General features: G+C 41.4%; 1 protein-coding gene across 8 annotated transcripts in view; it reads left to right on the top strand.

Moving 5' to 3' along the window:
- The window catches only part of STARD13 (StAR related lipid transfer domain containing 13), a 445,413-nt gene that overhangs the window by 147,763 nt on the left and 283,224 nt on the right, over positions 1–14,426 (top strand). For 5 of the 8 annotated variants that reach the window (XM_065594244.1, XM_065594285.1, XM_065594250.1 and 2 more), the window contains one exon: positions 5,258–5,416. In XM_065594244.1, coding sequence (XP_065450316.1) covers positions 5,258–5,416 — 159 coding nt within the window. The remainder of the gene's footprint in view (positions 1–5,257; positions 5,417–14,426) is intronic. The other 3 variants (XM_065594272.1, XM_065594289.1, XM_065594279.1) reach the window with 1 other exon arrangement.

The following is a 14,426-nucleotide window of genomic DNA, read 5'->3' on the forward strand; positions in this document are numbered from 1 at the left end:
TTACAGGTTAAAGCAAGCAAACATATACACACAAATGAGTTACCATCTAAATCCTGAGAGTGACAGAGTTGTAGTGAAGTATCAGAGGGGTAGCCGTGTTAGTCTGAATCTGTAAAAAGCAACAGAGGGTCCTGTGGCACCTTTGAGACTAACAGAAGTACTGGGAGCATAAGCTTTCGTGGGTAAGAACCTCACTTCTTCAGATGCAAGAGTTGTAGTGAACTGTCAGTTCAAAGTGTCTTTCAGGGCAGACCCAGGAGATAACCCCTGGGGATCTCTGGCTTCAGTTTGGTGTCTCTGGCCTTGTGAGAGTTCAAACAGTAAAGAGATGGAAAGTTTTCCTGTGATTTTGTTTTATTTCCTTCATTCAGCTTCCAAGTCCACAGGACGAGCTTCCTTGCACTGGTAGCATTTCCAAGGTGCAATAGGGCCATTATCAAGTCCTTTGTGTTGCAATGTTCCTTGATGGCCCGTGTGATTTTGATAGTCCTTCTGGGTCGGGGGTGGAGACAACAATTCCCTTGCCTGTGTTCATAAATTCACAGCAAACATTTTTAAAGTTATAAAGCAAAACTTACATATTTTCTTATAGCATGGAATATTGCCATTACAAGTGAGATTAATGCATGCAGCAACTTAAAAGCATTTCATGGAGTCTAAATACTAAGTACATGTTTATAAGAATAATACCTATTTTGAGCAAAACTAACATACAGGTGAACTGGTCTGGTCTCCAGCTATGAGGTTGTCAGTTCTTAGCTAATGCCTGCAGCCTGGGCAAGAGCTGGCATCTGGCCTGCTCATGTCACATGCTGAATATTGGCAGACGTGGGGATTCTCATTGAACTAATTCGCAAGTCTCTAGCATCTGCAACGCAGGTGACAGCAAGTGATTTTTCACTGAGCAGGGTGTGAGACAAGCGTGTTTTCTGTCCCCAGCCTTTTCAATATGTACACAGAAATTATTATGAGACAAGACCTAGAAGTTTATGACAAATGGTAGGAGCTGAAATTTCTGTTGGTGGACACCTATTAACTGATGTCAGCTATGCCAATGATGTGACACTCTTTGCTACGATTGATGCAGTTCAACAAAAGTTGGAGTGTGTAAAAACGGGTGAGGATTATGGACTATCCCTGAATCAGGCAGAAATGAAATGCATGCATGTTGACACAATTAACAAAAACAAGAAGCAAATGGACATCACAATTAATGGTCAGGTAGTAGAGGCAGTAGATGAATTCAGTTACCTGAGATCCTATCCAACAAAGAGCCTGTTCCGAAGAAATTGGCAGAAATCTAGGAATGATTTGGCCTCCCTTGTGAAAGTTTGGGAAAACCATGGCATCTTGAAATGTACAAAGGTTTAATTGGTAAAAACTTTAATTTTTTCCATTGCAACTTATGCATGTGGATCGTGGGGAATTTATGGTGCTGACAAGAGAAAATTGAAGCCTTTGAGATGTGGTGCTGACAAAGATGCTTGCATATCTCTTGGACTGAAAAAAAAGACAAATGCTTGTGTTAGAAATATTACTATAGAGAAACAGACCCTGGTGTCTGGAATCAACAGGTGCAAACTTATGTTCGTTGGTCACATCAGGCATAGAGGGTGAGAAAATTATCATAGAAGGAATGGTGGTGGGTCATCGTAGTGGGGGACGACCAGCTAGGAGATGGATAGATGGTGTGCAGCAGATCCCTGGGAGGGCAGCTGCTGAGAGCTTGAAGCTAGTGATGGACTGAGAAAGCTTCTGAAAATTCCACTATGATGTTACAAATATTCAGACATAAATAAACTGATTTTACTTACTTAATGGGGCAAATCACAAATACAAGATCTCAGAGGCAGGTGACTATACTGTATACATAACAGCATGTTTGTTGGAGTGGCTAGTCTGAAGTTTGCTCTCTTGAAGAAGTGGAACATTTTTAACAAATGACAGAACATTTATTTTGCACAGCAGATGCTGTCTCGGGAGTATAGCTCATAATATGATCATGTAGTTGAATCAGGCCACTGTTTTGTGAAGTGTATTTATCTGTTAATTGAAGAACTCTGTGATTCTTTGTGATTCTCTAGGTCTTCCTTTCTCACATATATATTTCATGAATAATACTCTCTTACATCGAATTTTTGTGTGGGAGAAGTAAATCTTACCATATATAGAAAACAATACACACTGCTAATGAATTATATGTAGGATCACGGGGGATGAAATGGTTAGCAGCATTTTTCAGCGCTGACCATATTTACATGAGGATTTACATGTAAACTATGTTCTAAAAATTTAAAATTATTTTAAAAAAGAAAATGTTAACGATTTTTCATTTGTCATGCCCTGTTTTGCATCTGTGCAAGCTGCAAGTTGCTGTTAGTCAGTTTCACATGGGGAAATGGCACAGGGAATAGGACTCAGAGTCTGATCAATAGAAGTATGAGGGGAGGGAAAAAAGTTCACCAGGCATCACATTCTTTGCTGAAAAATTTTCTCTCAGACCCTTTTATTTTTTACATGCTGCAAGTACCACCACTCAAAAATGGTCTAGCTTTCAGCTGAAAGTTCACTAGTTTTGGAAAACTGCAATTAGTAGTACAGCTCCTCTAAAACTTGTACATTTTCCCCCGGGAAATATTTTTCAGCATTTCCTACATTTGTACATGAAGTATAACATTAGTGGAAGATACTGTGGATAACAAAACAGCAGCAAAGAAGTTTTGCTGTGCACAGTATCTTCCACTACTGCTGAAACAATTTGTCTAGTTTCCATGTTATTTCCAATATCTTGTGTTTTAGTAGAAAAAAACACCAGATTTGAGAACTGTGAATCCCATCTGTGAGTTTTTATAGTCTCATATCAGTCATGAATATAGTACTGATATAGGAGAAACAGAAAAAATATATAAATAATACTGTCTGATTTTAATTTCACAGATAGAATTTTCAATAAAACAAAACTCTGCCTTCAAATTATATATTTTTCTTAATTCTCTCAAAATGACAATGCATTAAATACTAAATTCTGGTCGGTTGTTGGCTTTCATTGCTCCAACCCTACAACACACCACCCTCCAGCCCCACAAATGTACCAGAGGAAATAATCCATTACTGGCTTAGACTAGCAGTAGGTTACTGCCCCCTAAAGCCAGTGGGGAGCCAGAGAATGAGCTGATTTTAAGACTCAGTTCTCTCCTAACTTTGTTCTTGGTGCAGTATAGCTATGTGCTACCCTACTTATAAGCTGAAAGTAAACTTTCTATCTGGCCCTTAATGAATAACTATAGCAAATAGCATTTTAAATAAAAATATATATGTATTTCACATATAGTTTTAAAACTATCAAAATCAACCAAATGTGGATTGTATATTAATTATTTATAAACACAAATAACTTTATTTTCATTGAAAAAATACAATTGTTGCTGCAGTATCGAAGATGCAGAGTTAAAATAATAAATCAGGAAATGGAAATCTTTAGATTATAGCAATTCATATTAGCCCATTTTGTATTATTTAAGGTAGACATTTTTCAGCATACACATAACGAGAAAATCTGGAACAGAACATACTATATATGTGGTGTGTGGCTAAGTTAACATTGTTATTGGAACATAAATTGTTGCATTTCTTTAATTTTTTTATTTTAAACCCTTAATGTTCCAGATAGATTTGTATTTATTTTTCTATGTTGTAACAAGAAGACAACTAGAAAAGTTTTTTTAAATGTGTGTGGGGGCTGTTGTGACAGAGTGCAGAGAACGAACAGATGAGCCTGCACTCTGATCTCTAAGATGTTAATTATGTTCCCCTTGAGAAATCTGATGGAGGTAATTAGAGAATCAGGAAAAAAAAACAGGAGTACTTGTGGCACCTTAGAGACTAACAAATTTATTAGAGCATAAGCTTTCGTGGGCTACAACCCACTTCTTCGGATGCATATAGAGTGAAACCTATATAGAGAATCAGGTTGGCTGGATGGATGGGCTAAGGAGCCAATTAACCTATCAGCCCAGGGCTGATAAAGGGAAAGAAAGGAAGTGCCAGAAAGAGAGGGGACCAGGGCTAGTTGAGCTCAGAGGCCTTGAGACAGACCGATCGATCAACCTACCTACCTCTCAAACAATTTTAAACAATTTGAATAAAAGTAACTTTCCCCTCTCAAAATATCAGATTTCATTTGCTTAGTGTTTATGATGTCATATGTAATCCTACTAGCTCTCCACAGAGGCTTCCAGAAAAAGCCTCTGGAGCCTCCTCAGGTCCTGGGGAGATGGTCGGAAAGTGTTGTTGGTGCTGTAAATAGGCTGTTATGGAAAAGGTGGAGGTAACTTAAAAGGGCACAGTGAATGCACAACCAGTGGAATCCGTTCAGTTTCTGCAGGGAGAAGGCAGGAGAGGAGCTATGTCCTGTGGCAGCTGGGAATTACAAGCTGTTTTTGTACTTCAGAATTGCCAAGAGTGTCAAATCTGGCCTGTTGTGGTTTTGATGTAGGTTTCTTAGTCCTCAAAGGAGCTAAAGAAGTGGATTAGGAGCATTCTTAGGGTACGTCTTCACTTACTGGAGGGTCCGGCGGCAGGCAATCGATGTTCTGGGATCGATTTATCGCGTCTGGTTAAGACGCGATAAATCGATCCCAGATCGATCCCAGAAGTGCTCGTCGTCGACGCCGGTACTCCAGCTCGCTGAGAGGAGTACGCGGCATCGACAGGGGAGCCTTCCTGCCGTGTCTGGACCCGCGGTAAGTTCAGACTAAGGTACTTCGAATTCAGCTACGTTATTAACGTAGCTGAATTTGCGTACCTTAGTCCGAAGTGGGGGCTTAGTGGGGACCAGGCCTAAGTCTCTAATTTGAAGTAGCATGGATGATGATTCTTTAACAAAAAGAGATTTTCTCCTAACTGTTCGTAGGATGTTTGAGTTACAGTAAGTGGATGGGGGGGGGGAACAATTTTAAACAATTTGAATAAAAGTAACTTTCCCCTCTCAAAATATCAGGTTTCATTTGCTTAGTGTTTATGATGTCATATGTAATCCTACTAGCTCTCCACAGAGGCTTCCAGAAAAAACAGTGCAGACAAGATCTGAATTCCTAATATAATAAAATATAAACAGCTGCAAAAAATGAAAATAAAAAAAATAACCTTTCAGGCCTGACTTACACTGTACATCATATAAACTTAATGGACACAATCTCAATTGTATTTTTGTCTTTGTTTGCATTTTTAAAAGATTTATTACTTTTTTTTATTAAAGGACTCATTTATCCCCTTACAGTGCCCTGTTAAGGTGGAGACAGGCCTTCTTCACAGAGATCATCAGAGAAAGGGAATCTGTGGGAATAAGAGGGCAGGCTACCAAGATTTAGATGGTTTGCCAAGTTCAGTGTCAACTGGCGCACGACCCAAAACTGAAGTAAGTAGCTATTGTTTATATTACAGCATATTCTGGCTTCAATTCTTTACCACAAGGCTTACTATTTATCATTAAAATCTTCATTGTATTTTTATTTTAAACTAAATACAGTCTATAAATATAATGCATCACAACTGTAAATCTTTTACAATAAGACTGGCAAGTGTTCCCAATACAATATGACTGAGTATTCAAGGTCAAGAATCGGAGTCCCATCACTATTTTCTACTAGCATGTTATCTGCATTATTTTGTTCATTCACTGTTTAAGAAGAGCTGAAGTCCCTTGGGAGTCTTTCCATTGAATTTAACTAGTTGTAGATCAGGGCTAAAATTTGAATCCACATCTGAATGTCCCCAAATTTCAGGACTGTTCAGATCTGGAGTTTTGGTCTGGGCCCTTTTCTAATCAGTAGCATTAATGTCACTTTGTTTCTTTGCCTGTGAGATGGTATAAGCCCTGACCAAAGAGACACCAATTGCCTTCAACAGACTTTGGAACAGGCCCGTAATAAGCAAGTAGATAGTGATATTTATGTAGAACTATGGAAGTAAAGTGATTCTAAGACCATGCTCCTAGCTACAAAATAGCAAATTGTTTTATCTGTCGCTTGTAAATTGCTTTGGTGCCTGCAATGGTTAAGATATTCTCTTTTTGCTAATGTCAAGTAAAATATATGCATGTAAGATACATTACACATTGTCTAAGGTGTTTTGATTCAAGTAAAGGTATATCTTCTTAAAGGAAAGATAATAACTATAATATGCCCCTTTCTTCATAGAGTGAAGTTGCATAGTACTCTGTAAATTCTATATTCCATTACAGGTTGAAGGTCTGCCACTGTCATTCAGACTGAAGTTTGAAACATTGGGGCCCGCCTGTTTGTTGATTGAAATACACTAATGTACTCTCAGGAAAGATTTTTTCCCTAGTTAAATAGCTTTCTGCTTCTCTTTTGCAACTGCCCAACTACTTTAGTTTGCTCAAGTTACATTAGATCTCAGAAATCACTAAAGAAAATGAGATATTTGACTGCACTTTACTTAATTTTTTTTAAGTCAGATGTTCAAGAAAGCACTGATATCTTTGCTTATGCTTCCTCCCTACCAATACAATCTAAATAACTTTGAAGTGATGTTACAGTAATTTTGGTTTTTGGTCTACAAGTGTCTGTGTGTTTGCAGTGGGAGGTGCTGGAAGAGAAGGAATAAGTGTGAACTTATCATCTTATTCTTCTTTCCTGATCTCTGCAATCCCTCCTAGTATTGTACTTCAAGGAATGTTGGCATAATAAATACCAAACTCAGAAAACTTCACTGATACAGGTCATACATACAGTTTCAGTGATAACAATAATGTAAATTAGAATGTACTTATCGTTGTTTACAATGGAGTCCCTAGAATCATACAGTTTAGAAATTGAAAAGACTTATTAGATGATGCAATCCATCCCCCGAGGTCCAAGTAGGACTCTTCCATACAGTACACTTTTTAGCACTTGATCAAAGTCCCAACCATTTTGCTGCATAGAAGCTTACGACATGATTTCTGCAAAATGCTAGTGGTCTTTTTAGTAACAATACTATTAGCCACTGCTGTAATTTGGACATAAATAATGAAATTTGAATTCGCTAATTTTGTCTGGAGGACAAAACATCTTACTTTTTCTTTCAAAATTAGATTTTAGTTCAATTGGTCCTTTTTCAGGCCAAGAGGGAAGAATAAAAATAATGCTAGTTTTAGAGACTGTACATCTGTTAAAAGGCTGTTTCTAAACATTTTTTTCTATTAGGGTTAAAATGTATAAAAATACTGTATTTTTAAATGGACACAGCAACACTATTTACATTAAAAAAGAGGGGTTAGTGGTGAAATGGGAATGAGCCTGGGTCGTCGTCGTATTTCTCCAGTTTTACCCCTATGTAACTCCACTGATCTCAGTGGAGTTACCACTGATTAGTCCAGTTTTCTGCCTGTGTAAGTCAGACCCAACATGTTTTAGTGCACTAGTCTTTTATCTCTCGAGATTGGAGTTCAAATCTTGGAATGAGTCATGAGTCAAAAAGAGTTTAGCTTTTTCAGCCTTCTCCCTATATATTCCCACATAACCCCCCTGCACTACCCCAAACCTGAAATAATTTGTCTTGAGTTCAGCTCAAGAGACCGATGTTGGAAATTGCAAGTCAGGAATGAAATGCATTGGCAGAGCTCTGCAAGGGCATTCTTGTAAAATACCTGACACAAGCTAGGTCTGTTATGACTACGAAGTTCACTGACTTTTTTCTATAGCAAATATCTGTATTAATTCCTTCTCTGGAAGATGCTAGTTAGATGCTGTGTTTTAAAAAAAAAAACAATAAAAAAAAATCGGTGTTTCAGAGATGTCCACAAGGAGTGTAGAGATGGCTGATATCATCTACCATTGTTTAGATATGTATAACTAATGATATTGTAACCCACTGGTCAGTGTGTGTTACAGGCCCCTTATTGGCCAACACAATATTTGCTAAGGTAAACATAATGAGACAATTGATATGTGATAATTTATTTACATAAAGCCTTCTACCAGAATCTGAGGATCTCAAAATGCTTACTAATACTCAGTTGATCCTCATCACATTTCTATGAGGTAGGTAAGTATTATTTTTCATTTTAGTATTGGGAGGAGATTGAACCCTGGGGGCAGGAAAGCCACCTTTCCACCCACGAATCTTGGGGATTGTAAAGGGTTGAACCAGTCCCCCGTTTCACTTAGAATAGCCGAAAGGTTGCTCTAAGTTATGTCCATTAACTAATAAGAACCACTCCACTGGCTGAGAATTGGCCTGAGCATGGTTTGCTCTGATCCTGCCCCTGTTATGTCCCTGTGCAGATAGAGAAAGTTAGTGGTGTAGCATCAGCTACATCAAATTTATGCATCCTGGAATGGTTCCCTTACCCAGAGGAAATTTGGCTGCTTCTTTATGGCTATTTTCCAGCCACTTTGCATGAAAACATCCGTGACTGCCACCACACATTGAGCAGATGTTTTCATGCATGCCTACTTGTTTTTGCAGAGGCTGGGGATTTGTGTATTACATGGCCAGAAGAACACCTAGCTAGCTATGGGCATGTCCAAATCCCTGACTTGCTTACGCATGCATGTAACAGAGCATGTGCAGATCGGGCATGCAAATATCTATGCAGAAATCAGGCCCTAAGTGATATTTGGGGAGTAACAAAGGAAGTCTGTGGCAAAGCTGAGACTCGAACCCAAACTTCAACGCCCAGTCCAGTGCATTCGCCACAAGACCATCCTTCCTCATTAAAAAAAAAAAAAAAAAAAAAAATTGGATAATACAGATAATTGGATAATTCCAGACTCTTCCAATGGAAATCTCAAGCCACCTGTGAGTATCATCAGTCATATGGTTTGCTTTCATGTCTGTCTTTGAGTCATTGTGCCATTAAATTAGTTAGCAAAACAACATCAGCAATCCTTGTTATCACATTTCAGTGGTGGAGTTTGACATAATTTTTTTCTCCTCAGCATGCTCAAAAGTAAATTCATTTCAATTTATAAGTATGTGAAGTTTTGCTGAAAATTACAACATAGTTAACTTGGAAATAGCCAGCCTCAGTGAACTCTATGGCAGAACTTGTAAGTCAAACAAGACTAACAATTGTTAAGCTGGTTAATCTCCCAATGTTGCTATTTTATGGCAGAACTAAACTTGCTAATTTTACCAGTTATTTTAAAGGAATTAGCTTTCATTTAAAAACTCATACTTGTCTGAAGTATGTTACTTGCTATAGTTAAAGGTAATATCTAAATGCCTATAACATTTATTTTTATTTGTTATTTAACGCTAATATTGCACTAACCTTTATAGTCAGCGTCAGGGTTCGAGCATGCCAAGTGCTGTAGGCATGGTACCTGGCCTGAAGAGTTTGCAGTCTAAATATAAAACAATGTGAGAATGTTAAGTAGATGCTTTCTAACAGGCCTTGCAATGAAGGCACCAGTAATATAAATGGAAAGAGATGAAAGGGCAAGTATGTCCCCCTGTTAGTTCAGTTTGTTGACTTTGAGTATCTTAGGCCAGGTCTACACTAACCCCCTAATTCGAACTAAGGTACGCAACTTCAGCTACGTGAATAACGTAGCTGAAGTTCGAAGTACCTTAGTTCGAACTTACCTCGGTCCACACGCGGCAGGCAGGCTCCCCCGTCGACTCCGCGGTACTCCTCTCGCCGAGCTGGAGTACCGCAGTCGACGGCGAGCACTTCCGGGTTCGACTTATCGTGTCCAGACAAGACGCGATAAGTCGAACCCAGAAGTTCGATCGCTCGCCGCCGAACTATCGGGTAAGTGTAGCCAAGGCCTGAGAATGCTTTGTATATGGTCACTTTCTCATCTCTCCCCTGTGCAGTCAGTCAGTTCCCCCTGCTGCTTGTGTGGGTCTTTCTCACAGTAACAAGGAAGGAAAAATCATTTTGAAAAATAAGATCATGTAACTGTAAAACTAAGTTTTAAAATGATTAAACAACATCAGCAATCCTTGTTATCGACATGCCTAGCCAGAGACCCAGATCAAGACACCCTCCCATCCCACCTCAGTCAGGTTCTGGGGGGTAATGCCCCTTTGGGAGGTGCTAGGACTGAGGTACAGAGACAGCAGAGTCAAGCAAAAACTTTGCGCTCTCTCCCCTTCCAGCTAAACTCTACTTCGTTGACCGCCTCAGGAGCAAGCCAGCACCTTGGCCATAAAGGAATTTGATTCTCTTGGGGAAGCAGTCCTGGATTTTGATCAAGAACAGAAATGCCCCAGTTAAAGCCTGTGCTATGTCCAGGAAAAATCCTACGTCTGCTTCACTGAGAGAGTGTCAAGGAATGCTAGGACAAAATGACTTGCTTACAGTATAAAATTTCCACTTTTAACACAGTGGTATCCAGGGAGCTGTACAACCTAAGAGCTCCACCATTCTTGGCTCTCTCATACACACTGTATCCAGCATGTGCCTGCATTGCTTCTGTAAAAATCTTGTTGCACTCAGTAAGATTTTTGCAGGATTAAGGACTGCAGGCCCATTCTCTCTGTTCACTTGTCTCCACATGCTCCACACATTCAGCATCCGCGTTCTTTCTGTTCCTTCATGCACAATTTTCTCTGCAAAACAGACCACATTGCATTTAATGTTCTACAGCTATTCTGGCATAGGAAATGTCACTTAGGCCAGGTCTATGATAGGGATGCTTGGCAGTATAGTTATGGTGATATACTGGCAAAGTGCTCCTAGGGTGGATGTGGCTTATACTGGCAAAACTACACTTTCACTGGCATAGCTTATTCCAGCATGTCTCACCCTCCTCCCCCGCCCTCCAACGTTGAACAAAACAAGTTATGGTGGTGAGAGCACAGCTTTGCCAGAAAAACTGTGTCTACACTAGAGGTTTTTGCTGGGACAGCTCTGTTGGTCAGGGCAGCAAACCATTCAGCGCAAGTAGACAAACTTGGGCTAGCGGGGCTCATGTTAGCACTCTAAAAATATCAGTATAGACAGGGCTTTGAAGTTGGAACTCAAGCTCTGAACTCCACTCCTCAGGCTACAGGGTTACATTTTTATTGGCGTTAAGTAGAAGTTGTTTTGCTTCAAGTTTGTCATTATTTTAATTAATAAAACGAAATATTCTGTATAGGAAAGTTGCTCCCTGCAAGTTTTTCAGTCTTTCCAAACAGGCCAAAGTTGAGTGACCAGGAGGTGAGTCCAAAGGGACATTACATGATTTTGGCACTTTTAAAACTGGATTGGACAAAACACCAGTAAATGTAGTGCAGGGAACAATGCCAGCTCTGGTAGGGAGAGGCACTGGATGACCTAAGAGGTCTTTTCTGTTTGAGTCTATTTGTAATGGTAAAGAGCCAAAATCTTTCTCTTTCTCTCACCCATCTATCCTCATCGAAATACTCTTACTTAGTAGGGAGGTCTCAGCACCATCTAACACCATAATTTAGCTACATTGCACACACATGGCTGGATTGGGAAGTGTTTGTTTTGGTCTTTAGTGGTGGTAACTTTAGACCCCCTCTGTACTGAAGAAATCACGTGGCTTCATGATTAGTTAGAATCTTGAATAATTGTTAGTTCCAAGTAAATAAAGTGTGTGTTATGCAGTTTTTGTAGATGGATTTTTCATGACAGTTTTTTTCCACACAAATATTATGTCAGGTACTGTAAATGAGACACATTAAAGTTGCTGTGCTGTGCTACATTTCAGCCTTACTGCATGCAGACTTAGAAATACAATGTTAATTTTCAAAGGCAATTTTCAGACTCCGTATCAAAAGACTTGGGGTGTAAGTTGTCAGACTAATTTCTTTTATAAATCCAGAGCAAGGGGAAAACAGGAACTGTACTGAGATAATATTGTGTATATATGCAAATAAATAAAATTAACTTCATTTCCCCTACAGATGACTATACACTCAATCAAGTGAGCAAAGGAAGAAATTTATTTCCCTTTTCATTTATTCAGGCACTGTACATAAGCAGCTGAACTCATGTGTCTTTAGATTCAGCGCATCAGATTTTTGACTGGGTGACGAAGGCAATTCTCAGCTGTTTTGTAGCAGCCACAAATAAAGAATAGACTGCTTATCCTGTGAGGTGCGGAGCACATTCAGCTCCTACTGGTGAGACATGAAGATGCTCACAAGATTGGGCCCTAAAAGATCCTGTAAACACTGCCCTTGTTAGTTGGATCTGAAGATGACTGCTGTGCATACTTCTGGGAGGAAGATATTGCTACACTCTGTGTCTTATATAGCTAGCTAGCTAGCTATCAATATTCTACTTATTATTGGTCTGCCCCGTAATGCATTTCTTGCCCCAATGTGAGAAAATGGAGTCAGAATGTTCTATATGTTTAATATAATTTAATCAAAGACATTTCCTCATCAGTGTAACCATCGTGCCTTTTTACTGCAGTGGTCCCTATTTGGAGGCCTGTAACAAGATTGAGACTCACTGGTGCGGCACCTCCTACTGGTCATCCTGAGAATTAGCTCTTTTACAGCCTTGGAGCACCCTCTGCGGGCTGGTGGCTCACCTGCCTCAGACCCCGGTGCCCCTTTACCTCAGGGTTCTGCTCACATTCTGGGTCTCCCCTCCCAGGGGAACCCCCAACCCTCTATACCCACCTTGCCTCAGTGGCTACTGCCAGTCATCACCTACCCCCCTCTCACTGGGGCAAACTGCAGTCAGTAATGGCCACTCATCATTGGCTAGGGAGTTGGACTAGCTGCCTCAGCCTATTCCCGGGCTGTACCTCCCAGCCCCAGTACCTGCGTAGGCCTTTATCCAGGCCTCAGCCTGGGGAGTTGCCAGGCTGCAGTTCCCCAGCTCAGCCTGCCCCTTCCCCAGCACTGCTCTGTCCAAGATACCCTTTGCTCCTTCAGACAGCTAGGCCCATCTCTCTCCAAAGCTAGAGAGAGACTCTGACCCAGCTCCTCCCTTAGCCCTTCTTATACTGGCCCAGCTGGGCCCTGATTGGCTGCTACCAGCCCGCTCCTGATTGGCTTTCCCAGGGCTGTTTTTAACCCCTTCCACACCAGAATGGGGTGCCTGCCCCGCTACAGGGCCCAATCTTGTCATCCTTATTAATACAAGGAGTTCCCTTGTTTGCATGAGACTTCAGTGGGACTGCTGCATGAATAAGGGTTGGACCCTTTATCTTTAACAATAGTTATTTAGAGGAAGAGAAAAGAGGATAGATTTTAAAGTTACTACAGGGATTGTTTAGACAAAATGATCTGAGGCAGTTGCAGTGGTCCTTGCCGGGCTGCACAGGACGTTGGGGTGTGCATGAAGCTGTGCATCTGTGCCAGGACCTCTCCTAATAGCAGTCCTGATGCTCCCTGCACTCTGGGGAGAGTAAGGACTACTAGCTTCTGCTGCCCACCCTAAGGCCTGGTCTACACTGGGGGCGGGAGGATCGACCTAAGATACACAACTTCAGCTATGAGAATAGCGTAGCTGAAGTCGACATATCTTAGTTCGACTTACCTCACATCCTCACAGTGCGGGGTCAATTGCCGCGGCTCCCCCGTCAACTTTGCTTCCACCTCTCGCCGAGCTGGAATTCAGCAGTCGAGGGGAGAGTGATCAGGGATTGATTTATTGCGTCTACACGACACACGATAAATCGATCCCCGATAGACCGATCGCTACCTGCCAATCCAGCGAGTAGTGGTAGACGTAGCCTTTGAAACAAGCAGAGACTCCTCTCCACACCAGAGAGATAGGCCAGCACACAGAGTGGAGGGAGAAAATGTTCCACTAAGGGTTAGAGCAGATTGCACACCTCACTGCCTGTGGAGTAGCTCTTTAATAGAGATTGCTCCTAGCTGAAGCACAGTCTCTCTTGTACTCCTCTTGCAGAGGTTCAGCCCTGCATAAAGGCCACAACCCAACCCAAACCATACATATATGGTATCTCGCAGCAAAATATGGTATCCTACAATATTTCTCAACTATTCCTATGAGTATTCAGAGCTTGCATTATTACTCATTGCAAAGTTAGATATTTTTCTAGATATTTTCTTTGTCTGTATAAGCCATGTAGCCTGAAGCTGTACACAGGGGCGGCAAGTTATATTCTTTTGTGGTGCCCGGGCTCCAGGAATATTCAGGGCGGGGGGCCCTGCTCCACTAATATTTGGAGCTGGGTCTCTCCCCCATCCCTGCCTGGAGCGGGCCCCGTCCCCGCCTGCCACCCCTCCCCCCATGCCCTTACCCTGCCCTTCCGTCCTAGCCCTGAGCCTCTCCAATGCCCCAAACCCCTCATCCCCAGCCCTCATCTCCCCACACCCTAATCCTCTGCCCCAGCCCTGAGCCCCCTCCTGCATCATGAACCCCTCATCCTCAGCCCCACAGCCCTCACCCCTGCACCCCCTCCTATCCCCAAACTCCCTCCCAGAGTGTGCACCCCCCACCCCCTTCCCACACACCTCCTGCCCCCAAACTCCCT

Source organism: Chrysemys picta, chromosome 1 (assembly GCF_011386835.1).
Source record: "Chrysemys picta bellii isolate R12L10 chromosome 1, ASM1138683v2, whole genome shotgun sequence".
Classification (NCBI taxonomy): Eukaryota; Metazoa; Chordata; order Testudines; family Emydidae; genus Chrysemys; species Chrysemys picta.